Genomic DNA, 27,953 nt, shown 5'->3' on the forward strand with positions numbered 1-27,953 from the left:
TTAAAATGAAACTTAAGTCATCTCTAAACAGTTCCAAAAAGACCTCAGGAGACTGCTATTTAAAACAAAAGTTATTTCTGACAAAACCAAAATTAGTAAAGAAGAGATTTAGAAAAGCTCTTTCAGTAACAAAATTTACATACCTGTAATATCAAGAACAGAAGGAGATGCAATGTAGTATCTATGAACTGTTTCAAGAAGTTGAGCACCATGGCCTTGACCTTGAAATGGAGTCAATATCAGCATTTGACTATAGTAAAGAAATTATATTAAAATATTACAATCTGACCAGTTTACAGATTGAAAATCACTACAGTAATACAAACATTTTAAAGTTTGTGTAGTTTTTTTTCAATCCATCTTTAAGAATTCCAAAAACCACCGAGACACTCAAAATTGTAAACATTTAATCTTCCAAACGGTTTCAAAAGGAACAATGAAATAAATCAGTACACAGCCAATGAATAATGGTATTTTTTAAAACAAATCAACACTATTATAATAAGTATTAGAAACTTCAGCAGTTCCTTCTTCTGAAATAAAAGACAAGGCACGTGTTATACTGCCAATTACCTTACACGTGGCCGGGTTTTGTCTGGGTACACATAGTAATTATAGACTGTCATGTAGCCTACGGTCGCAAAGAGTGTAGCTCCATCCTTATTATACTTCTCAAATCTGCAGATAAAACAGAAAGCCAAGCAGGTCAATTACAGTCGCGCTCCCATGCAGTGTCCATTTTCTTTTCCATTCTCTGACTGAATTTTCAGTGTCAGCAAGCTACTCTGTGAGGGCCCAATGGGTACACCTGCTATGTTCTGAATATACAATTCACTTAATTGGTGTGCAGCAACTTGGATAAATCAGACCTCTTTACATCACTTCAGTGCACTTGCCTATTATAAAGATGAATAGGTGGCAAGTAAAAGAAAACACAGGCAAAGCTCATTTTACTGTTTAAGCCTACATTCAGAGCCCTAACGGACAACAGCATTTAATTCGGCTCTATTCTCAAGGTCTCCCAAAGCATAATGAAGGAAAACTCAAGCCTCATAAACAATAGTTTTTCTTTCCTGGGAAAAATATCATTATACTGTCCCAATAATTGGGCTGCCACAATTAAAATGCTGGCTTTGTGGAGGTAATAAGGTCTACTGTTGCTTTAGAACTGTACTTACACTAGAAAGTAGTGCCATCTTTCATCATCCACGTCAATAAAGCTAGCAGTTTCAATAAACCACATCAAAAAGGTCTGAAGCCTTTCATGATATTCTCGAAAGCCTCTACATGTCATGTCAGCCTAGGGAAAAAGCCAGGAAAAGTCAGGTGAAACTCATCACAGAGGTAAGTGAAAGTCTGCAGAACGCAAAACTATTCTGTGGGAAAATGTTTAGAAGTCTCAGATTAAGATGTGTACACAGACACACATACAAAACAGATCTTTGTTTTTAGTGCTGACAAAGACTTGTTTCCTGAAGTTAAAATAAATCAGTGAAATAACACATCAAACAGAACACAGGTTTCAGGCAAATTAAGTAAGGGAACATTTAGATCTATCTTTACCTTATAAATCTGAAAGGTAAAGTTTTCTCCTCCTGTTGGACTGAGAACAGAGTATGTGTGAAGTAAGGTTCCAAATGGCTTGAAATCAGCTTCTTTTTCCAGCAACGAAAGAAAATCATTTGTGTTTGTGCAAAATCCAGGTGGAATGATTTGTCTAATTTTCCCCTCAACATCATCTGCCTAAAGAATGGAGATTAAAGGACACACACAGAAATTAATAACTCTGACCTAGTCGAATATGCTTAGTTTTTTTGAAAGGGACAAAATTCACAAAACTTCAATTCACTGTTAAACTAAACAAGTGAACACATAGCAAATTGGGAAAGGATGAGTTTCATGTGTACAAGATTCTGCCACAAAAATGTGAGATGAACACAAGTATAACGCAGAAATAAAAAAGAGGAGGTGAGGCGGGGAGTCTGAAATCAACTACAAGAATGAATACAACCCTACAGAAATCTCTAACATCATGTAGAGAAGGCTGACCACACCCCTTCAGGACAACTTGAACTGGCCAAAACGAAAGACTGCTTATTATTTTTATTAAGTTACATGTGTCAAGAAGAGTATATTATTCAAGACATGAAAGGATCTCCAGCAGTAGTGAGGTGAGGCTAGAGTCTGACCAAACAAACGGTAAGCATGAGCAAGCAGGTCATTAACTCCCTCACACCAAAACTCAAAATTAAGACTATTTAAAATATGCCCACTTAGGAAATACATAAATTATATGACTGGATATATTATCCACTCATCCTATAACGTGACACAATTTTTACAGAGTTGAATTTGTGACAGTAAAAAGAGACAAGCCTGGACAACAAAATTAAACTCAGAGATTAAAATTACCCTTGTTAAACAACCTCGATGAATGTTAAACTATCAGCTGAGCAGACTTCATAATCCTTTTCAAAACCCCAAAAGACCACTTGATTGAATACATTTACTACTTCTCTTTAACCATGAATATTTGATGAAGTCTTACAATAAAGTATTACTGCTTCTCACCAGGCAATAAAACTTAATGAATTGGTCTCAACTTAACAAAACCTTATCCCTCAATACAGTCCCTAAAAGCCTGACATTACATTCAACAAAATGAGCTTGCATTCTATTCAAACTTTTTCCTGAACAATGAGGCCAGGTTTTTACTTAATGGAGTTTGCCGTGAGTTCAGCTGTAATGTTTGTATTGTATCTATTTCCACAAGGACTGACACAAGAACACTTTGTGTTAACTTACTAAGCAGCTCTTTCATACCGTTTACATGCATGATGGGTATTAGTTCTAAACCAAGACCCTTGCTACTTAGCATTCAAAACAGGGAAATTAAGATGCTTAGGACAAAATGCACTACAAAAGGCTAATACAACATGCTACTAATTCCTGTCCTTTCAACCATCTTTTAACTAAGCAGAAGCAATGCACCTGCAGATGAATAGCACTTTATTATCACTCAGTTACATTTCAGGATAGAGAACCAGGGATGGAGTTTATTACAAACAAGTTTTATTTTCAATGCTCTGGTACACCAACATTTATATATAACTTGTTTATAGCTATAAAAAAGAGCTATTATTTTAAAATATAGCTCTTCAACATTTTACCCAACAGCTTATTTCTAACATGTACACCAGTCTGTACAATCCATTCATGCTCAAGGTTAAATGCACCACATTTGACAGAACTACTTTTGCTTATTTTTAAAGTACTATCTGATAAATATTTTCTCTTGAAACTGCTAACTAATATGAAGAGATGATCTTAAGCATATTTTCTAGAATTTGTACAATTTCAATAATTGTAAGAAGAAAGTGTAAGAATAAGGGATAGGTCTAATATGTCTGTTGTATGGCAACTAAAATCCAAAGTAGCAATGGGTAAAGGTAGTATTAATTCAAATTTTAAAAAGTCAAGAAACACTACTTTTAAATATTATAATCTATCAGTTTAAAAGAAAACACTTCAAGACACATACAGTATATATAATTTTAACTTTTAAAAATTTCCCCCAATGTCATGTCTTCTCAACAAGGCACTGCAAAGCATGATCAAATAACATCACATATTCGGCACCAAATGTATTTCAAAGATTTCTTTGAAACTCTAAGTTTCAAGTAGCAGTTCTGGTGGACTATAGAGCAGCCCAAAGATTTGAGCTCAACAAAGTTGAAAGATAGTTAATGTTTAACTTTCAGCCTTCAAAGGATACCTATTTATTGTAATATCTTCAAATAAATATTTTGCTCTGGACAAGTTTATACATTATTTTAAGAACTTTTACAGAGGAATAAAAGGCCACGTTTAAAAATAAGTAATCTGTTAACATGTAATACACTACAGAAAATGTGTATCTATTATATAAAATACGAAACATAAAACTAACAGCTCTTCAAACTTGGAATTCAGAACTTTGTATCACTAAAGGAGAAATGTCTGCATTTCTCTATTAAATGGATTTTGCTTTAAGGAAAAAAAAAACAAATCCTGTAACTATGATATTTTACAGATCTACACTCTTTTCTAAAAGAATAAATTTATTTTAGTTCAGTTAAATATTCATCTATCATTCTGGATTACTGGCCAGGTAATGGTTTATCACTGGAGAAAATCCCCATATAATCTTTTTAAATTGAATGTAGAATTAAACATTAACTGAAACTTACACAAGTTCCAACGCTTGTGGTTAAAGGTTTAATTCTATTTCTGAAGATCACTGAAAAATTCCCTATCTTCAAGAGTATTCTGGAGAAGGCAATGGCAACCCACTCCAGTACTCTTGCCTGGAAAATCCCATTGTCGGAGGAGCCTGGTAGGCTGAAGTCCATGGGGTCGCTAAGAGCACCACTGAGCAACTTCACTTTCACTTTTCACTTTCATGAATTGGAGAAGGAAATGGCAACCCACTCCAGTGTTCTTGCCTGGAGAATCCCAGGGACAGGGGAGCCTGGTGGGCTCCTGTCTATGGGGTCACACAGAGTCAGACACGACTGAAGCGACTTAGCAGTAGCAGCAGCAAGAGTATTCTAAACTTTAATTTAAACTATATAGAAATACAGTTATGTGTGGTAAGTCACTCAATCACGTACAACTCTGTGCGACCCTGTGGACTGTGTAGCCCACCAGGCTTCTCTGTCATGGGATTCTCCAGGCAAGAACACTGGAATGAGTTGCCATGCCCTCCTCCAGGGGATCTTCCTGACCCAGGGATTGAACCCACATCTCTCATATCTCCTGCATTGGCTGGCAGGTTTTGTATCACTAGCGTCACCTGGGAAGCCCACAGTTATAGAAAGGATAAGAAATAAAGCTGATCAAGAATCTAGAGTACGGCATGATATGTTTAATTAATAAGGACATGCCTTACAAATTTTTTCCTAACAATTGGCAATGTCTTTTTAGTAAGGAAAGCATTAAAGGTAACCCTTCTATTTAGGTCTTCTCTTAGGTGACTTAAGACGAAATATTTTAGATTGTATATTCTCTGACTATGGTCATTTCAACTTCCAGTGTTCTATACACTGTTACATATCTGATGTTTCCATGAAGCAATTTTTACATTTCCTCATCACTGCATAAAGCAATGTGCCTGAGACTTAACTGGCAGTCGGACAGAATTCGTACACATGTACTTAATACAGATTTAAAAAACAAATTACCTCTTTAGCCTCTTAACCTAAATAGCAGCATTTGTCTAAATTTGCCTGTGGTGCGTAATTTTTGAAATACCAATTTTGAAGGCATGTTAAGGCTTGGCTAAAGTTGCAGAGAGTTAACATTAGCTGTAATTCTAAGAATACCCAAGATATGCTGCAAAAACAAGCCAAAAAACTCCGTATCTATATAAACTTGCTCAATCTTACATTCACTGACAATATGCAAGCTGCAGAAATTTCAGTATTGTTGGAGAAATTAAGTAGAGAAAAACTGTGAGCACTTCCACTTTTTGAAAAACAAAGGTCACATTATGTTAATTTTACTGCATTAGTGCTTTGCAACCTAACTAAACTTACAATAGCTCAGTTGGTAAACAATCTGCCTGCAATGCAGGAGACCTGGGTAGGGAAGATGCCCTGGATAAGGAAATGGCAACCCACTCCAGCATTCTTGCCTGGAGAATCCCACAGGCAGAGGAGCCTGGCAGGCTACAGTCCATGGAGTTGCAAGAGTCGGACATGACTTAGCAACTCAACCACCACCACCAAACTCACAACGATGTTCCAAGATAAAGATCTAAACACATAATTTTAAAGCTTTTTATGATATTTCATGAAAGAATTTCTCATTAAGAATATTGTCACCATTATCAAAAAAGGAATGCAGTGGAATACATTAGGAAATATTATTAGTCTACAAAAGTATTTTTTTCACTTTCTCAAGATTAAATTTTTATACATACACAGGATTTTTCTATTAAAAAAGCCCTAAGGAATCCAGAAGATTAAAGAAATTTGCTCTCATCTACTCTCAAATTGAATCCAAATTAAAGAAAGACAAGGATAAAACAGATGACTGAAACTCACAGATAATACAAACTTTATCTATGTATTTCAACTTTCTCCAACAAACCCTTCCCTAAAATGTCAGCAATCAGCAAGACTGAACAATCTTTATTATACATTCTTCTACTAAAAAGCAATGAAATTACCTTAAGAGAGGGCTGGAGGTACTGATAAAAGCAAAACCATAAGATGAACAAACCATCAGTGTCTGAATAATCAAGTTTATTATATTGCAAAATTAAAAATAATTACATTATCTTTAAAGATGATAGCTATGGAGATGTTCTATAGACATCTTAATTGTTACTAAAAAAATTTAGGTGTCGCCAGAGAGTTTGCAAAAGAAAAAGAATGGATGATGAAAGATTAATATGGCAAAATTTTAATATGCAAATAACTTCTAAGCAGATGTGCTCTGGTTTCTGACCATCTAAAAGGGTATATTTTTCACATGCAAAAATAATACTACAAAGCACCGTATCCATAAACTCAATTATGACATATTATAGTCTCAAACCTTATACATCTAATAACAGAAATCTTGGGTTTTTTCCACTTAAATCTACTTCTCCAATCGTCCCTATCTCAGGAATAGTACCACCACCACTGAAGCAATGGCATCCTCCTCATTGCTCTTTCCCTGAACAATCACATTTAACTCAGTAACAGGTGCTGCTGACCCTACCTCTGAGGAGGTGACTCACTGGAAAGAACACTGATGCTGGGAAAGACTGAAGGCAAAAGAGGAAGGGGGCAGCAGAGGATGAGATGGTTAGATAGCATCACCGACTCAATGGACATGAATCTGAGCAAACTCCTGGAGACAGTGAAGGACAGAGGAGCCTGGTGTGCTGCATTCCATGGGGGTCACAAAGAGTCAGACACAGCGACTGAACAACCACCAAAGAAATATCCTCAAGCAGGTAAATGCAGTGTTGCCCATAACACTGTAATGTTCTGGTCTCTCTTCTCTCACTCTTGCCCTCTACAGTGGGTTCTCTGCATAGCAGGCAGAATCATCTTTCAATATAAACACTATCAGATAACCCCCACCTACTTAAAACTTCCAAGGGCTTCAACTACTCTTATTCCATCGACCGAGTTTTGCCAACCCTCTTCAACTATCTCCTACCCTCCTTCTCTCATTACCACAATTTAACAACAGTGATCTTTCTGGACAACAAAAATGCCAAGAATGTTCTCATTTTCAGGGCCTCTGCATAGGCTGATCCCTTCAGATAACCACATGACTGGCTATTCTTCATTCAGAAACCAGCAAAACGTTTCTTCATACATATTAATTTGTTTATTTAATATCTATTTGTTGACTGCTCCCCTTGGCAAGAATGTGTCATAAGAACAGTGACTTTGCTTTGTTTGCCATTATACCCCTGTGAAATGAACATTCTCACTGCGAATGGGAAAGAGCCACGCCTGTTCCCCCCACATCTGCTACCCATTCCTTTTTTACAAGGGGAAAAAGAGGTCTCTGCTTGAATATGTAATTTAAATAAATGATCTCTGACAATGAAGCAAATAAATAATCCTACAAAAAGACATTATAAAAGACTGATTCCTTACTCCTAACACAGTACTTCTAAATGGAGAAACCTCGTTTTCAAGAATGGAACAATTAGAAGTCAATGCAAATACACAGCTATTTTCACTGCACAAAATATTTGAAAGATTTATCAATAACTAATTAATATTTCCTTCAGAAGAAATCAATTCAGCACTACCAGCTAGAACTTAAAAAGAAAAGAAACACAAAACACCAGTAAACTCCTCAAACAACACTGAATTATGTACAACACAAAGGAAAAAAATACAATTTTTAATGTATTTTTAAGAGTATCTGGGCTTGAAAATTTAACAAATATTTGATTATAAAAAGCTCCATTTTAGTAAACTCTGTGTTAAATGCTAGTTTATCTAAGATTAAATCTTTTCAAGTATCAAATCACCACAACTACAGTATTAGTCAATGAGTCATTCTTATAGCTGCAAATTTTCAATAATATCTAAGGGACACAAACCACTAAAAAAAAATATTAAGTGAAAGTTATATATATTTATCTAACAAGCTGATTCATCTCAAATAGGGGTGGCAAATGAGAACCAAAAAAAGTTAGTGCTCAAAATATTTCTGACACTGAAGTTGAATAATGGACATAAGAGACTATTTCAGATTTCTTTTATGCTATATATCATTCACGTTTCCATTCCTTTAAGCTTACTAATACGGAATTTTTACCGATAAGGGGACTGTTTGCAAGAGGGAAGACTCTCACACTAGCAATAAACTGAGAGCTAACAGCATAAAAGTATGGGAGCAGGCAAATAAATAAAATATACACTGTGAAAAACAGAAATAAAACCTAACAAGCACAAAAGCCCAGGCCCATTTAGAACAGGTCATAAACAGTTCTAACATCTTTGAGGAGAATATTACTATATATTATGCATACTATGATAAGTGATTCTTTCCCATGTGCAATACAGATTATTTACTAGTTGTGTGACTTTGGACAAGTCCCTTACAATAAAATAAAACAAAAAAACAAACAAATAATAAAAAGGGGGCAAATCAACCAATCCCTGTAATGAGAGACGGTTTTAACAATAAAAGAGTGGAGCATGAGGCTGGGAAAAGACTTACATCAGGAATTAAAACTTAGTTAAAATTTTGAAAACGTTTGCTTCAATATCTTTAAATAGGAATGTCTAAGAACAGAACAACTCTAAAATATACAATTTTTTGAAGGTTCCTTAAAGATTCACGTCTATCCAAACATGCCAAAGACACCCCCTTCCCAACATCTCCCAAAGTTTCAACCATTCCAAGATCAACTCAAGTCTAAAATCTCATCATCTATGTTATTCAATAAGGTACACGTGAGACTATGGGTATGACGTATCATGGGGCACAATTCCTTCCCACCCGTCAAACTAGAAAATAAGTTATTACTTCCAAAGAACAAAGGCAGGACAAGCATTGGATAAAAGTTATAGACTTTGTCATTCCAAAAGGGAGAAAATGGTAGGAAGAAATAAGTCACCAAATGATTTCAAAATCCAGTAGGTCAAATTCCATTGTTGTTGTACAGTCTCTAAGTTATGTCCGATTCTTTGCGACCCCATTGACTGTAGTCTGCCAGGCTCTTCTGTCCATGGCATTTCCCAGGCAAGAATACTGGAGTGGGTTGCCATTCCCTTCTCCAGAGGATATTCCTAACCCAGGGATCAAACCCACATCTCCTGCATTGGCAGGCGGACTCTTTACTGCTTAGCCACCCGGGAAGGCTCAAATTTCATCAGACTTAGGAATACTGTGGTCTATGACACTACCCTCTGAGCCCGAAGCTCCTCCTTCAAAATCATTCATCCTTTTTCTTGAAAGGTAGCACATGTTTGCAGATGAATAGTGTTATCAACCTGTTTCTTGCCTATTGGATTTTAGAAGTCCATTAGCCTTCCCGTATTCTGTCAGTCCAAACTGGCTATATTTCTGCTGATATGACACTCTGGAAAACTTTCTGGGTCATGTACGTATGCCATGAAAGTTCATGCCAATGGACAAGATGGTCCTCCACAGGTGCTCCCTGAATTTATATCACAGAATTCAATCCCTATTTCTGGCTTTGTTGAGATTACTGAGGAGATCAATGAGTCACACCTGTCTATTCAGCAAAACAAGATTATTTAGCCAAGATTACTATTGGCTTTCTCCCCAGAGCACACTTCCCCACCAAGGAATTTTCTAAATTTAGTGTCTTCACAACAGGCTGAGAATTTCCCAAATCAAGTCCTAGATCTTTTTTACTTAACAGTTCTCTCAATTTCTCTCTTTCTTCTTATACTTTAAGTGGCAAGAAAGCAGGCTACAGCTTCAATACTTTGTTCATAAAGCTCCTTAGCTCAATAACCAAGTTCATTTCTTACAAGTTTTCCTTTTCACATGAATATATGCTTAAAACAACAGAAACTAATTTAAAAAACCTAAAGTTGGTAAATGAAATAAAACTCTGATCAAAAAAGTGAGATTTTTACAGAAAAGGCTAAGGATCACAATCACAGGTTTAACTGGAATGACAAGCAGATAATCATCTCCATAATTAAATGTTAAACATGTGGTTTTAGAGCTGTAATATAACAGATTCTCTCCTCCCTCAAATCTTTAACATTTTATAATCTGTTTTAAACTCAATTAGGAAACAGTTAAAAATAAATTTATTTCTGTTCTTACCTCTACACAGTCAAAGTTCTCATCAACTTTAGATGCATATTCAACACGGAACATTGTTGATAGGCTACCAGCAATATAATATAACAAGATCTTCAGACCCTTGTAACCAAAAGCAGTTTCACTGAAAGGGGAAAAAAAGCAGTAATCTAAGACCCGAAAATGAACAAAGTCATTACAAAGTATTAACTCTACACAGAAACAGGTTTAACTTCATGCGTGGTTTCAAAATTTTAAACTATACTTACTAAAAACAACAACAAACCATACTGTAATGAAACTGTGCCTCAGCTGTCTGTCCTAGTTTATAAAGTAACAGAATAATAACACCTACCTTAGGGATGTTATATGGGTTATATAAATAAGTCAATACATATAAATTGCTCATAACATTCACTGGTACACTGTACAAGTGTACTACAGCTACTGTTGCTGCTTTTACTCTTGCTACTATTATGAGGTATTTCATATCAGAGACAAGTAATGTTAAACTGATTCCTGGTTAGGCAAGCAGTTAAGATGGAGCTATAGAGCCCAACTTGTAGTTCTCCCAACTTATAGCCCAGATCTCCCAACTTATCACTTGCATGTCCAACACAAACATCCAGAGCTGCTGAAAGTGCTAAGTGGTAGCACCTGACTACACCCCACTTAGGAACTCAGAAAGCACACGGGGAGCTGCTGCTATTTTCCCAACCTTGCTCCCTGCTATCCATCTATGCCTTTCTATTTCCTTAAAAAAAAAAAAAAAAAGTCTTCTAAAAAGATAATTCTAAAGTAGCCAGGCAAGTTCCCTGGTAGTCCAGTGGTTAAGACTCGGTACCTTCACTGCCATGACCCAGGTTCAATCCCTGTGTTGGGAACAACTATTACACCAAGTACATGGTGTAGCCCCCACAAAAAAGTCCAGAATAGGTAAATCAATGAAGACAGAAAGTAGATTAGTGACTATCCTGGGCTAGGGAGGGTATGGGAAAGAGGGAGCCACTGCTAACTGGTCACAATGGGAATTTTGGTGGAAATGACGAAAAGGTTCCAAAATTGGTTGTGGTGATGATTATTCAATTTTCAATATGCTAAAACCCACAGAATTATACACTTTAAAAAGATTATTGTATGATAAAGGTTTTTTTTTTTTTTTTTTTAAGATGAATTCTGAAAGAATACTAGAAAGAAGCAGTGTCATTTCCAGATTTCTGTCTAGGTTACCAAAACAAAATATAAGAAGTGTCCATTCCAGGACTCTGAAAATTATGTGTAATAGGAAAGAGTGGCAATGATACTAGGATTAAGATCAATGTAATGGTTCCCAAGATACAGTTACCATGATTATGTGACTCTCTTCCATCTACCTTAGAGGGGTGTGCACACCACTTTTAATGATGTGCAAAGTGAGTGTGCAAAATGCCACAAAGAAGCAGTACTACAAAACACTCTTTAAAGACAGAGATCCAAAAGAAAGCATTCTTATTTTTATGCTGTAATAAAACCTGTTTAAAATATAAGAGGCTCAAATTTTGGCATGAATCAATTATAAAATTCAGTTATTAATACTTAAAAGCACATAAAATACCTAATCTGATATATTCACAAGAAATTCTTCAAAATTTCTTCCAGGAAGAGACATTTGTCAATTTAAAAATATATTAAAAAAATTATGTCAAAAATGCTGAAATAATGCATAGGGAAAAGGGCAATACAGAAGAATATTTTAAATGTCAACTATGTCTAAACACCCTTTCCTACTAAGAAAAAAATCCATGGTTCCTTGAGGATACGGCCAATTCATTCTGCAGAACTAGTAAAGTACAGGGTGAATGTGCAACACTTGATTATCACAAAGTAAAGTGTCCTCAAAATGATGATGATATATCAAAAGGACTCAAAAGCCAGTTTGAAAGAGCCACTTGTTGAATCTGGGATAATCTGAGCATCAATATTAAAAACAGTAACAGACAATAACTCATTAAGTTAAAAAATCCTGAGTCTATTCTGATATAAACAAAAATATGTAAGGGGAAGAAGACACACTCTCTTTTACAGCGGAATGCAAACTAATAACTGCTGAAATGTGGTAGGGTTAGAAAATCGCCCTTTTACAACCATAGTAAAATACTAACAATCATTAACAGATTTAAAACTATTGAATGAAAGTTTGATGGGAAACAGGGTATTTTCACTCTCAAGAGTATCTCCTCACAGGTTACATATAAATAACAAAGAAAAAACCCTACAGTGGTGAAACCTTGCAGATACCTCCAAACTTAATGACCCAAGGTAACCAACAATGGGACAAACTGACATCATGGACATTCTGACATGACACATTGAGAAGGGCAGATACAACTTCTGCTGTGGTACTATAAATATATGCATTATCTGAATTTAATCATGAAGAAACAATCAAACTAGTCCAAAATGAAGGTTTACAAAACTAGCCCTATTCTCTACAAAAATAATGACATGGAAAATAAAGTCTGTGGAACTGTTCCAGTCGAAAGGGACTAAAGAAAGGTAACAACTAAAAGCAATACATGATTCTAGACTGGATCAAGGATGAGGAATTACTGACTTTATTGAATATACACAAAAGAATTACTGGGAATCAATTGGCAAAGTTTGAAATGTGGATTATATTTTAGAAAATATATCAATGTTAGATTTCCTGAGTTTGGATAATTTTACCACAATACTGTCCTTGTTTTTAGAAAATACATACTAAAGAGTTTAGGAGTAAGAGAAGATATATCTGCAACCAACTCTCAAATGGCTCAACAACAATCTATCAACATATGTATATGAGAATGATTAAAGCTAATATAGCTAAATGTTAATAACTGATGTATGTAAAGGATGTACAGAATATTATTCTTGAAACTTACTGCAAAGTTGATATTTTCTTCAAAATCAAAAGGTAATGGACTACTCTAATAATGTAATGAAGGCATTAGAAATTTAAAAAATTGTGCTGAACATCCCAGGACATATCTTCAAACTTGGTTCTGAAAATAAATTTCTCTTAATTGTTTATTTATTTCTCATAGAAAAAAACTTGAGCTTTCTAGTGTTGGGGGAGTGTTTTCTAGAAGCAGTATAGCAAAATCGTGCAAAATAAGTAGTTATGAATATGGGCTCTACAGTTTGACTGAATCTGAATTTCAGTCATTCATATGTTCCTAGGCAACTATCCAACCCCACCAATGTTAATGTTACACATGATGATACCACTGCTAAGATTATGCAAATTAAATATCATACTGTACCTACAGTATAGCACTAAATGATAGGTATTATACAGTAGATTGGTGTCTCAATATAAAACATGCCATTCTAATATATTTTAAAAGAAACATGAAAAATAATAGGAAAGAAAATAAATTGATTTCTAAATTAAAAAAAAAAAAAAAAAAAACGTGTTTTCCCTACTAATTTGACAAATATCTTACTAAGTTACTTACTCATCCCCAAAGAGTTGATGGGTATACTCAGGAAAGAAAGTTCTAATGTCATTCTCAAGATCTTCAGGAAAACGAACTGTTTAAAAGAATAAAAAATATAGAGATATTAAAGGTGATAGGTATTTCCACTTTGAGAATCTCATTATAACCAGGATACAGCCAACAAATTTTTTTTTACTTAAAAATGTCACTTTTCCATTATATGATTTACACTGGATTCTCATGTGACAACAATAAAAATCAGAATGTTACTTTTGAGTGCTTCAGCATCAAAACCCTACTGAGTCTAAGAATTAGAAACCTAGGTATGACACAGGCATCTAATTTAGTTTTTATTTTTCTGTTATGTTTGTACACAGTGCAAAGAGTAAAAGAGAATAAAACCAAAGAGAGGCACACTGAGATGAGCAAAGCTAGTACAAAGGAAACAAAAACAAAGTGCTATAGGAAACATTCTGAGAACAAGAATAATCTGAGTTTGATGAAGCTCATATCATCACATCATTCTTTATGACTGCAAGATGATGATGATGTTTATGTTGTTGCTAGCTTTTTTTCCTTTTGCTTGTCACTGCAGGACTTCTCTGGTGGTCCAGTGGTTAAGAATCTGCCTGCAAATGCAGGGGACATAGGTTCAATCCCTGGTCCATGAAGATTCCACATGCCAAGGGGCAACTAAGCAGGTGTGCTGCAACTACTGAATCCTCGTCCTGCAAATACTGAAACCTGCCCTAGGGTCTGTCTGTGCTCTGCAACAAGAGAAGCCACCTCAAAGAGAAGCCCACGCACTGCAGCTAGGGAGTAGCCCTCACTTGCCACAACTAAAGAAAGCCCACATGCAGCAATGAAGAGCCAGAGCAACCTAAATAAATAAATTTTTTAAATGTATCATAAAGCACAAAACCTGAAAATGCAATCTAAGTTGTATTCAGGCAAAGAAAGCATTAAATGGCATAAAAGAACAATCTCTTCATAGTCATTAAGGTGAATTCTTTTAAGGAACAACTATATCTATCTAATACTTTAAAAACTATTCAGAGTGGGAATGGTAAAGTGGGAAGGCCATGAGAAATGTGCACAAAGACTACAAAAATTGACTTTCACCTCTCCTAAAAAGAAAGCAAAAAAAAAAAAAAGCAAAGAGGAGAAAAACAGACCAAGCTCACCTACAAACAATAATGTAAGAATATTTAAAGATAACATAAAATAGTCTTCATAGAAACAAAATACACTGTGGTACTGAAATAAAAGGATGATTCAATATCTAAAAATAAAAAAAAATTTAATATTTATGTATTACATTGTATATAAGACATTATCAAAATTATTTCCATGTAAACTGAAATGGCCCTCAATATACTCTAATGTGTATATCTGAATAAAAAATTTTGAAAATTGAAAAACACTTTTCAATGTAACAAGCCAGGATTTGAGATTTATTGGAGAATTACTATAATCATCTTCATTAATTTAAGTGAAAGGAATGACCACTATCATTTTTTAACAGTGTTCTGAAAGTGCTAGAAAATGCAAACTGGAAAGAGAACAAAATAAGAGGCATATTTATAAAAAAAGGAAGTGAATAAAAAACTAAGAAAATCAGCTGAAACCACTCTCCAAAAACAGTAGAAGAATCCAGTAAGATTATCTGTTTTAAAATACATTAAAAAAATAACAAATATATTAAAAACACTTCAATTAAAAATTAGGCAAAAGATTTGAACAGATAGTTCTACAAAAAAGATACACAGTGACAATAAGCACATGAAAAGATCCTCAATATCAGTCATTAGGGAAATGCAAATAAAAACTGCAATTAGATATCATTTCACATATTCTAGGATTGGCTATATATAAAATTAATTAAGTGCTGACAAGAATGTAGTAAAAGTGGAACTCTTATACATTGCTGGTGGGAATGTAAAATGGTGTATCCACTGTGGAAAATAATTTGGCAGTTACTCAAAAAGATAAACAAAGATTTATTATATGACCCAGCATTCTCTTCCTAGCTATACAGTCAAAAGAACTGAAAACAAGGATAACACAATTCTATCTTGATGCTCACAGCAGCATTATTCACAATTACCAAAAGGTGGAAACAACCTAAGTGTTCATCAGCAGATGACTAAATAAAACAAAGTGTGGCATCGAGTGGAATATTACTCAGCCATTAACAGGAGTGGAGCTCTGATACATGGTACAACATGAAACATCTGATGAGTAAATAAGGTGAAAATATGCTAAGTGAAATAAGCCAGACAGAAAAGGATAAATATTCCACTTAAACAAAATATCTAAAATGGGTAATTCATACAGACAGAAAGTAGATTAGAGGTTACCAGGAGCTGGAGAGAAAGGTGAATGCAGATTTACCGCTTAACAGGTATAGAGTTTGTCTGGTATAATAAAAAAAGATTCACTTTTTTCTATAGTAACCCACCCCCAGAGCACTGGATCCCTGTGGGAAAAGTACGCCTGTCAATCTCTCACACACAGAGTGAAAATAGCTTATTAATGGAGAAGAATCTTGGGATAAACTTAGTGGAATTATTGGTATGCAGTCAAGAGTTAAAGTTATCCCACGTGTCTATCAGTATGTTCTGATAAACGTTTCTCCAAAGAACGGGGGAAGGGAAAAGAGGGAGACAGAAAGAAAGGCTGGTTTGAGGGAAGCAAATTATTGCTACTGATGGTAGGAATTAGATTGCCCAAATAACCCAGTCAACTTTAGTTATGTCAAATATGTGTAGAATATATGTAAACGGGATCTTGATGTGGTAAAATATATATATATTAAAAATTACTTTCCATCATTCTCCTACACACAATAAAGATAAATACAACAGAAGAGAAGATGCCACTTCATAATAGCAGTAAAATAGATGAAATCCCTAGGAATAAACAATAAGAAATGTTTATCATCTATACATAAACTTTAAAACTCTACAGTTAGACAAAAAAACAGGCCTTAATAAATAGAAAGATATGCTTGCTATTAGTAAGGAAGACTCAATAATGTAAGGACACTACTTTTCCCCATATTAAACTTAAATTTTAGTAGGATCTCAATTTAAAAAAATTAACAAAACATCTCTTTGGAACTTAGTAAAATGTTCATTAGAAGAAAAAACATTACAGAAACTGAAAGAGTAAATGAGTGGGATCTAGTCACACCGTATACTAATCATATTTATTGTAACAGTACACTAATGGCTCAAGGGGAACAAAAGGCCTCAAAGTACACCCAAGAATATATATGATACTTTAGTGTGATTAAAAAAAGAAATTGTAATTGTTTAAGAGACAACAAACTGGCAGGCAGATAATTGCCTAAACCATCTGGAAAAGTATAAAACTGGATTCCTACTCTATGCCTTATCAAGGTAAAGATTCAAAGGTTCAATTAAAAAAGAAAAAAATTTAAAAACTATTAAAATAAACAATATATAAACATTTTCATAATCTTAGAGAAGGAAGGCCCTTTTTATAAGACACAATGAAAACTCATAAAAGAAAAAGAAATTTCCCTAGATAAAAAGTTTTAACTTCTACATAACAAAAGTCAAAACAGGTGTCAAAGTATTTGCAAAATATGACAAAAGGAGGGTTGGTTCTTTTAAATATAAAGGATATACTTCTCTTAGAATTAAAAATCAATTTTAATTATCAAATCAAAACAGTCAAAAACACAGTGAAAAAGAAAAATCTCACTAAACAGTAAGTTGGTAAGGATGTGGAGAAACTGCAACTTTTGTGCACTGTTGGTGGGTATGTAAAATGGAGTCGTAATAACCATTATGGAAATTATGGAGGTTCCCCAAAGAATTAAAAATATAATTACTATATGATCCAGCAATCCCACTTCTGGATACATATCCAAAAGAACTTGAAACTGATCTCAAAGAGACAGTTGCGCATCCCTATTCACAGCAGCATTATTCAAATAGCCAAGAGAAGGAAGCAACTTAAGTATCTATCAACAGATGAATGGATAAATAAAATGTGGTATGTATATATATGTCTATAAATATATAATGTAATGTATATATTATATATAATGTAAACATAAATACTATAATTTTATAATCATTACATGTAATATATAATATTAAATAACAATATTATAATGTTTATATTATCTATAATATATATACATATATATGTAATGTAATATTATCCTGTCTTAAAAGGAAGGAATTTCTGCCAAGTGCTACAACATGGATGAATCTTGAGGATACTATGCTAAAAGAGATAAGCCAGTCACAAGACAACAAATACTGTATGCCTGCATTTATATGAGGTATCTAAAGCAGTCAAATTTTAAAACAGTAGAAAGGTATTAGCAAAGGGCCAGTGAGAGGGGGGAAAATAAGGAGTTCTTTCTTTAATGAATATAGTTTCAATTTTACAAAATGAGAAAGTTCTGGAGACTAGTTGCACAACAATGAGAGTATACTAAATACCACAGAACTGTATACTTCAAAAACCAGTAAATTTTAAGTTATGCATTTCTCACAACAATTGCAAGCAGAAATAAGAAGCTACCTTTCACACATCACAGAGGCAAGGTGTTTTTGGTTTTTTCAAAAATGATAATACGCAACACTGATCAGGGTAGAGGTAAAAGGACTATCTCAAATGTGAGACTGTAGCAGTATAAGCACACATACTCTTTCTAGAAGGCAATTTAACAACAGCTACTAAAGTAGAATATGTTTGTAACCCTTTGATCTAGCACAGTAGTTCTTAAACAGAGACAATTTTACACACCATCCTTAGGAGGTATGGCAGTGTTGGAAGACATTTCTGGTTGTCACAACTGGAGAATGTTACTGGCATCTAGTTATCAGACCAAGAGTGCTGCTAAACATACTACAAAGTACAAAATAACAAAGAATCCTTTTGTTGTTTAGTTGCTAAGTTGTTCCGACTCTTTTGTGACTTCATGGACTGTAGCCCCGTCCATGGGATTTCCCAAGCAAAAATATTGGCTGCTGTTACGTCGCTTCAGTCATGTCCAACTCTTTGGACTGCAGCCCACAAGGCTCCTCTGTCCATGGGATTCTCCAGGCAAGAATACTGGAGTGGGCTGCCACTTCCTCCTCTAGGGGATCTTCCAGACCCAGGGATAGAACCCGTGTCTCTAATGTCTCCTGCACTGGCAAATGGGTTCTTTACCACTAGTGTCACCTGGGATGGGCTGCCATTTCCTAACAATTACCTACCTAACCCAAAATGTTAACAGTGTTGAAAATGAAAAACTCTGATCCAGCATTTTAACTTCTAGCCACACATTCTACAGATCACTCACACAAGTGGGTACAAATGTACACAAGGGTATTTACCAGAGAATCACTTTTAATAGTAAAAAAGGAGAAGCAAATCTCACAATAGAGAGTAAGTTTTAAAAAGTTATGATACAGTCATACTGAATTACATAATTTAAAAGAATGAAGTACATCTATATACAGTTATAAACAATGATATTCAAGTTATTGTTAAGCTAAATAACAAAACAGCCTTACAAAAGGATCCTGGTTTTAAAGAAATAATGTATGTACAAGAAAAAATAAAAACTTTGATCAGTATTATCCTTTTAATGAGGTGTCAGGACACAAGTATCTTCTTTATCACCTTCTCTGTATTTATTATGTTTGTACTGTTTAATTATAGCTAACATTTACTGTGACTAAATCAAGTTTTTCAAGCACTTTACTTGTATTTAACCTCATAATTGATTCACTACAAATAATATTGATTCCATTTTAAAGATGAAAAATCTAAGGAATGGAAAGTGATGAGACCAGAACTCATTAGCACATAATTATTTTTTAAACAGCCTTATTGAGTTATAAATTTACATTCCATAAACTCAATTGTTTTAAGAGTATAATTCTAAGATTTTTAGTACATTTAGACTTGTGTACTGCTACCACAATCTAATTTTAAAATACTGCCATTACCCAAAAGAAATCTAATTTGCAGTCATTCTCTGTTGCCACCCTCAGACCCAGGTGACCACTAACTTTCTGTTTCTGTGCATATGCTTTTTCTGAACACTCATACAAATGGAATCATACAGGATGTCTGGTTTCTTTCACTTTAGAATGTTTTTGAGGTTCACCTATGTTGTAGCATGTATCGACCCTTCACTCCTTCTTAATGTCAAATAGTACCCCATCACATGGATATACCACACTTTGTTTAACCATTTACCAGCTGACTGGTATCTAGGTTATATCCTTTGGCTATTGTGAATAATATTCCTGTGAACATTCACGTACAAGTTTTTGGATGGACAAACATTTTAAATTCTCTTGGGTAGACGTCTAGGAGTTGAACTGTTAAGTCATATAGCAAATATATGTTTACTCTTTAAGATCCTGCCAAACTGCTTCCCAAAGTAATTGCAAAACTGTTTCCCAAAGTAATTGCATCATTTTATGCTCCCACCAGGAATATATGAGTGTGTTTCCACATTCTCACCAACACTTATTTTCTATTATTTTTATAAGCAAAAAGGTAAAGGTAAATGTTTTTAAGAGGTTAAAACCATTTCTACTTGTCATTATTTTGCGACACTGAACTTTTGACATGTAAACTCTGCCATGTGTCAAACACCTACCCACTCCATGACATAAATCAAGACTTCATAAAATCTAGATGTGCTCAATTAGTATAGAAAACTAAACATAAATTGCAATAAACAATAAAATAAGCCATACAAATGTCATAAACAACTGCTCTTACACAAAATTCCCCTTCATGTGTCTAATGCTACTTAGGAAAGGCATACATACCTAATTTCAGTTCAATTGCTGTGTTGGTGTTACATTTGTACTCAGCCAGTTTCTTCTCAACTGCACTCTTGTATTCAACCAAAAACTTCTCCATAGCACCAAATCCTAAGAAACAGGATTTTAAAAAGACTAGTTGGAAGTGATTTAATTAATCAAACCTAAAAAAAAAAAAAAAAAAGGGTTCTTACTAGAAGTGGAATAAAGGTAAGTCTTTAACTATGCTAACAGACCATAGATTTCCAAATACTCCTACATAAATGTAGAGTATATGACTGTCTCATTATAAAACAGAATAAACATCACTTTTGAGATAGAGGCTTGTGAACCAAGCTTTACATAATGAGTAAACTTGATAACATAACAGACTACTGACATTTCTAAATAGTTAATATAAACTGGCTTTACATAAATGAGTAAACTTGATAACATAACAGACTACTGACATTTCTAAATAGTTAATATAAACTACCTGCTAGGATTTATACCTAAGTAGCCTTTTAAAAAGAAATATAAAAAGGATGCTACTGCTCCACTAAGAATCGAGGTGAGAATGTCCTTCAATAATTACAAGATAGCATTTTATTCATAATACTGGAAAAATTCTACCCAAAGTACTTTCAGATCAACTATTTCAAAACCAACAACTAATAATGCATAGAAAGATTATCTCAGGAAGGATACACAAGAAACCAGTAAACACTGCTATTTCTAGTATAAAAGACAAGGAACGAGGACATGATTAGGAAAGAAAATTTTCTTTTTTAACCAAGTGCACAAAGACATAGGCTATTGGAATAATCAAGTGGTTTTACTACAAGGTGGCTATCCATCAATGTATATGATAATTAACAGTGGAAGAAACCATTATCATGAGAAACTTTCAAGCAAAGATGGCAATAAATCTCCTGACAAAATAATCATAAAAATTAGGGAAAACTCAGGTAAAAAAGTCATGAGCAGAAATGAAAAACAGGGTACAATGACATGCCATAAACTTCAGTAAGTGGTTACAACACAGGTACACAGCAAATGTGGAACACTTGAAGCAGTACAGATTAACGGTTTGGAGTCAGAATTGCTGGATTCAAATCCAGGCTTCATCATTTGCTTACTGCATCTATGACCTAGAGCACATTACTTGGCTTCTCTGAACAAATGGATAAAAAGAGTATAATAGAACCTACCTCAAACTTCATCTATAAAAATGAGATAACAGAACACATCTCAAGGCATTTATGTATAATCTAAGCAACAAATCATACATTAGTTTAATCCTCACAATTCTACAAGACAAGCAGGTACTTTATCAGCCCCCTTTCATATTCAAAAGCTTAGGCTTAGAAAGACGTTTGGTTGCTTAAAGGTCACCTGACTACTAAATGGTGGGACTGAGATTCGAATTTAGGTGGAATTCTTACAGTTCACCCCGTGCAATACATGCGTCCCCCCTCTTAAGACAGTACCAATGGACCCCAAAATCCTACAATCTCTATCTGGTAGAAGAGGTCTTCGTTAAACATCTGTAGAGCTCATGCTATACCCTGTCTATCCAGCACATCTATAAAAGTCTACTGAGACTACTAGGAAGGCACTGGGAAAAATCAGAAGAAACTGTCCATCACTTCAAAAGATATGTAACCGGGGAAAAAAAAAAAAAACATATACCACACCAAAACAATCTTAATACACGTACAAAATAATGGCAATTATTAGTTATTAAACGCTGTAAATTTAAGAGATTCAATAAAGAAAGCTGAATGGAATAAACACAGAATTATATTAGACATCCCTTAAAAGAGAAGTTTAGATGAAGGAAGAATGCTTCATCCTCTTTCTCAAAGGAAATCTACATAAATCCTAGGACTACTGAAGTGTGAAAGATTAAGGAGACTACTATCAAGTCAAACAAGACTCAAATGAGAGCCTTGGCGCAAGGTAAGGCAGCATTGCGCTAGCTCAGAAGTTGAAGTGCAGGGTGGCGGAAGACCTGGAAGAGGAGGGTCTGAGCATTAAAATCAGCTGGCGGGAATAGGCTCAGACTAGAGGCTGAGGCAGCAGTGGGCGAAGGGAACGAGAAGAGAAACAGGCGTCCAGACACCTGGCACCTTACAAGACCAAATCACCACGCTTTTTCCTGGGCTCTTGGTCCCTCTCAGGGGCCGAGTTCCCCTCAGAAGGTGCAGAACCTCGAGCAGTTGGGGGCGGGGGCACGAATCTCGGCGGAAAAGGAGCTGGGCTGACAGTTCCGCGCTCCCAGGTTCAAACAGGCCTTCTAAAACCCAGGCAAGAGCTCGAAAGTTCCCGGCGGGTACTGTCACCTCCGTCTCGGTGTTCTTTCCCAAACCTGCCCGCCCTCTCCCCTTGGTAAACTTTTCCCGGGAACTTACCCGCCATTTCCGAGCTGCGAGCACCCGCGGCTGAGGGAGGACGAATCAACCGCGCGCGCTCCCAGGCCGGAAGTGAGCCCACTTTCTGACGCATTTCCCCCGCCCACCCCTGGCCTGTAGCTGGCCAATGAGAGGAGGAGGTTCGAGGCGCGGGGTGGTGGAAGCGTCTTGAGAGGCGGGGCTAAGACGGCGGGGCGGGCTCGGATGGTTGCCTAGCCACAGCGAGCGCAGTCAGTCCCTTTGCAGGCTTGAATTGCTGGAGGAGGCCGCGAAGGGATATTCTCTGTTAAGACGTTCGCTGGCTCGAGGAGAGTTTCTATCGGCTTGATTTGAATGTATACATACCTTATGGCAATTTTCTGTACCCCCTTAGCGATGTTTGGGAGTGGAAGAGAAACTTTCCACTTGACTTGGACGGTAGATTCAAACACCGGAACCCTGTCGGTAAAATACAGGGACTGAGTTGTGGTTTCCGGAGAAATTTTAACTTATTTTGTTTATATTTTTGCGGTAAATACTTGTTTAACATCGTTTTTCTTTCATACTTTTTAACAATATGTTTGCGGTCTGAGACTTAGGTACTGTTTTCACTTTAAGTTTATTACGCAAGAGTCTGCACTGCGCTTAGTCGCTCAGTCGTGTCTGACTCTTGCGACCCCATAGACTGCAGCCTGCCAGGCTCCTGTCTATGGGATTCTTCAGGCAAGAATACCGGAGTGGGTTGCCGTTTCCTTCTCCAGGGGATCTTCCCAACCCAGGAATGGAACCCAGGTCTCCTGCGTTGCAGTCAGACTCTTTACTACAAGGGAAGCCCGCGCAAGAGTTTAGTGTACCGAAATTGCTACCCAATAATACCTCAGGTGACCTGTTCTGCTCCTACATGTCTGAAGTCCTAGTGGTCCAAACCACAGCACAGGATACTATCCGATTTGGGCCATAGGGCTTGTTAGTGTTTAGTAGCTGCTGAAACTGTCCCAGAGTATAAACCACTGTTTGCGTGTCTGCGTCCTTGGTTCTTCAGTCCTGTCAGACTCTTTGCTACCCTGCAGTCCGCCAGGCTCCTTTGTCCATGGGATTTCCCAGGCAAAAATACTGCAGTGGGTTGCTATTTCCTTCTCCAGGGATCTTCCTGACCCAGGAATCCAACCAGAGCCTTCTGCGGTGCCAGGCGGATTCTTTACCACTGAGCCACCTGGGAAGCCCCTGTTGCAGTTCAGTTCAGTTCAGTCGCTCAGTCGTGTCCGACTCTTCGCGACCCCATGAATCACAGCACGCCAGGCCTCCCTGTCCATCACCAACTCCCGGAGTTCACTCAGACTCACGTCCATCGAGTCAGTGATGCCATCCGTATCCACAATTATTCCCACATGTCTATATACTAGAATGCCTTGTCTCAACAAATGTTGGTTAATAGGTTTTACAGTGATGATACTAGAGCTAAAATGGACCATTGGGATGACAATCTAGAACTAACACACTTCCTTCTTTTAAAGATGTGGAAACTAAACCCAGAAAAGAGAATTACCCAAATTCACACTCAGTATACAGCTTATACAAGAGCCCAGGTTTCCAGATTCTCAGCTCAGTATTTCACTACATGGATATGGCCCCCGTGAAGGTAAAGATCAGAAAAGGTACTGAGAATGCTCAGATCCCTTTCCTTTAAGCCTTAATGAAACACAAGAAATTATGATCATAATATTAAGAAGGAAACTGAAATCATTGTCACTAATGACATTATTGATCAAAAATGGAAAACAATCTTTTTTATATAATCATTTTTTCAAAATGGCAAGATTCATCATTTCTTTCCAAAACTAACTTACCTGTAGATTGCTCAATAGCTGACTGGCAATTATGATTCTTAAAACAAGAAATCAAAAGGGAGTTGTCTTAACTGCAGCAAATCTGAAACAGAGTTTATGACTTTATATGATTTCATAGTTAGTTGTGGGCTTCCCAAGTGGCACTAGTGGTAAAGAACCCACCTGCCAATGCCAGAAACATACAAGATGCAAGTTCGATCCCTGGGTGGGGAACATCCTCTAGAGGAGGGCATGGCAACCCACTCTGGTATCTTGCCTGGAGAATCTCATGGACAGAGGAGCCTGGCGGGCTACAGTCCATGGGGTTGCAAAGAATCGGATATGACTGAGCAACTAAACACGGCACAGGATGCATATGATGATTAAAAAATAAGCTGAATATGAAAAAAATATGACACCTATATATTTTGTGACAAACATTTAGTATTATGATTTGCTTGCAGAATTGAGGTTACAGTTTTAAATTGCCCTTGTTTTAGAACTGTTCATGCATATTTATTAAAATGTCATGGGGCTTCTCTGGTGATCCAATGGTTAAGAATCTGTGCTCCCAGTGCAAGGGGCATGGGTTGGATCCCTGGTCTGGGAACTAGGATCCTGCATGCCTGCACAGGGTGGCCAAAAATAAAGAAATAAAAATAAAATGGAAAAAAAAGTCACAGAATACGTGTTTCACTAGTTTAGCTAAAAGCTAAATGAATGACTTCTTTCAGAAAGGTAATAGTAAAATTACCAAAAAGGAAAAATATTTTTTAGGGTGTTCCCCTTCTTTTTAAATTTATATTTTACTTTATTCTAAAGGGGATTTAGGAAGTGAATATTACTGCCACAGAGTAAAATTTCTGCAAAAGGAATCTGCTGTTCTGAGGTATATGGAGGAGGGTGCATTGTGGTATGAAAAGTTCAGTTCTACTCCTTGGTAGACCTTGTTTCCTCTATTAAGTGGAGATAATAATACCTTCCCATTCATTGCATTGGGTTGTTGTGAAAAGCAAATGGAACGATATTTAGGAAAGAGGTTTGTAAACTATAAAAATTCGATATTGATATGAGATGGTATTAGTATACCATTCATTCTAGAATAGAATATTTGGAAAAGGCATTTTTCTCCATAGCAAGTAGTCATATTACATTGCTAGGAATGAACTAGCAACCATATGTTTTGTACATGTTCAAGTGCATATGGGCTAGTAAATTTTGTCATCCTGTCCTGAAACCTCCACAGGGGATTTAAAAAAACAATACAAAACAAAACATGGTATTAAAAAGATGGTTATCAGAAAGTGGATGGAGGAAATTTGAGATCCAAAAGAAAAATGCAGGTACTTGATGCATCTTTATTTCAAAATATATGCCTCTCTACAAACAAATACCAATAACCAGTTAATTCATTTGTTTAACACATAGTGGAAATGGTGGGGGTGTGGGGTATGAGTGTCAGTTCCCAGAACAATTATCCAGAATCCCCTACCCAGATAGATGACTTTCATATGAGATGAAAGAAAATAAAAATTGAAAAGTAATGTTAGAGGAATAGCTTAAGAGGGACAGTACCAACAGTTTACGCATTCCATTTTTCAGTTCTCATATACTACCTATACGTGTGTCAACTAGTACTTTTTGAGAGGCAATTTAGCAATTTTAACGAATATAACATATTTCAATTCGTATATCTTTGAAGTAGTTCCACTTAAAAGTATTTCTCCTACAAAACTATTTGCACAAGAATGCAAAGATAAATAATCAAAGATGTTCAAGGCAGCATTAATTTTACTGGCACATTGGAATTAGTCTAAACATTCATCAAAAGGAGCTAGCTAAAATGTACTGACTCGGGGAAATAAACTATTGTTGTTCATTCGCTCAGTCTTTGCAACCCTGTGGACTGCAGCACGCCAGGCCTCCCTGACCTTCACCATCTCCTGGAGCTTGCTCAAACTCACGTCCATTGAGTCAGTGATGCCATTCCAACCATCTCGTCTTCTGTCATCCCCTTCTCCTCCTGCCTTCAATCTTTCCCAGCATCAGGGTCTTTTCTAATGAGTTGGTTCTTTGCATCAGGTGGCCAAAGTATTGGAGTTTCAGCTTCAGCATCAGTCCTTCCAATGAATATTCAGGATTGATTTTCTTTAGGATCGAATGATTTGATCTCCTTGCTGTCCAAGGGACTCTCAAGAGTCTTCAACACCACAGTTCAAAAGCATCCGTTCTTCGGGTTCAGCCTTCTTTATGGCGGAAACATTAATCAAAAGGAGCTAGCTAATAAGTACTGACTTGAGGAAATGCCTACTATATAATAGGTTAAAAAGTAAGTTATATAACATTATAATGCTATTTTACTTGTATAGTGCATAATGTTGGTTGCTCAGTCATGTCCGACTCTTTGCGACCCCAGGAAATGTAGGCCAGGCTCCTCTGTCTATGGAATTCTCCAGGCAAGAAATAACTGGAGTGGGTTGCCATTTCCTTCTCCAGGGGCACTTCCCAACCCAGAGATCAAACTCAGGTTTCCTGCATTGCAAGCAGATTCTTTACCATCTGAGCCACCAGGGAAGCCCAATTTTACTTGTATAAAGAAGTGTATTCTGATATAAACAAAGAAAACATCTGGAAGCATAACAAACTAGTTTAACTGTGGCTACTAGTAAGAGAATTTGGAGATGAGGATTAATCAGGGATTTTTAAAAAAGTTTTCTTCTTTTAATGAGGATATATTGGTTTCTTTTATAATTAAAAACATCAATCTTTTGGAAGTTTTTCGACATGGTGGCTAACTCTACACTCTTCTTTACGTCTGGTAAATTATGATACACAGAATAAAGAGAAGCAGCTTAATTGGCACAAAGAACATTAGTTGAAAATTAATATTTCTGGTTTTGCATTCTGTCATTATTTATAAGCAAAAAATAGTCAGAAAGAGAAAAGAGGACTATAATTGCTTATTCTTGTTTACAAAGTGACCAGTCAGGGATGCCCAGTTTACTTTTTGAAACTGTAGTTTGTAAAAAATGCTTTAATTATATACATCTACTGGAAAAGGTCAGTTTTCATTCCAATCCCAAAGAAAGGCAATGCCAAAGAATGCTCAAACTACAGCACAATTGCACTCATCTCACACGCTAGTAAAGTAATGCTCAAAATTCTCCAAGCCAGGCTTCAGCAATATGTGAA

General features: G+C 36.0%; 1 protein-coding gene across 3 annotated transcripts in view; it reads right to left on the reverse strand.

Moving 5' to 3' along the window:
* HAT1 (histone acetyltransferase 1) overlaps positions 1-23,065 on the reverse strand; it is a 40,664-nt gene extending 17,599 nt beyond the window's left edge. The window contains exons 1-8 of one of the 3 annotated variants that reach the window (XM_005202320.3): positions 22,957-23,065; positions 20,570-20,674; positions 13,767-13,842; positions 10,312-10,432; positions 1,564-1,743; positions 1,179-1,300; positions 574-678; positions 144-250 (exon numbers count right to left, since the gene is read on the reverse strand). In XM_005202320.3, the coding sequence (XP_005202377.3) occupies positions 144-250; positions 574-678; positions 1,179-1,300; positions 1,564-1,743; positions 10,312-10,432; positions 13,767-13,842; positions 20,570-20,674; positions 22,957-23,050 (910 nt within the window). In that variant the 5' untranslated portion in view covers positions 23,051-23,065. Of the gene's footprint in view, positions 1-143; positions 251-573; positions 679-1,178; positions 1,301-1,563; positions 1,744-10,311; positions 10,433-13,766; positions 13,843-20,569; positions 20,728-21,753 lie in introns of all 3 variants that reach the window. The other 2 variants (XM_059892720.1, NM_001034347.1) reach the window with 2 other exon arrangements.
* Positions 23,066-27,953: the final 4,888 nt, after the last annotated feature.

The sequence above is a fragment of the Bos taurus genome, chromosome 2 (genome assembly GCF_002263795.3).
Source record: "Bos taurus isolate L1 Dominette 01449 registration number 42190680 breed Hereford chromosome 2, ARS-UCD2.0, whole genome shotgun sequence".
In the NCBI taxonomy this organism is placed as follows: domain Eukaryota; kingdom Metazoa; phylum Chordata; class Mammalia; order Artiodactyla; family Bovidae; genus Bos; species Bos taurus.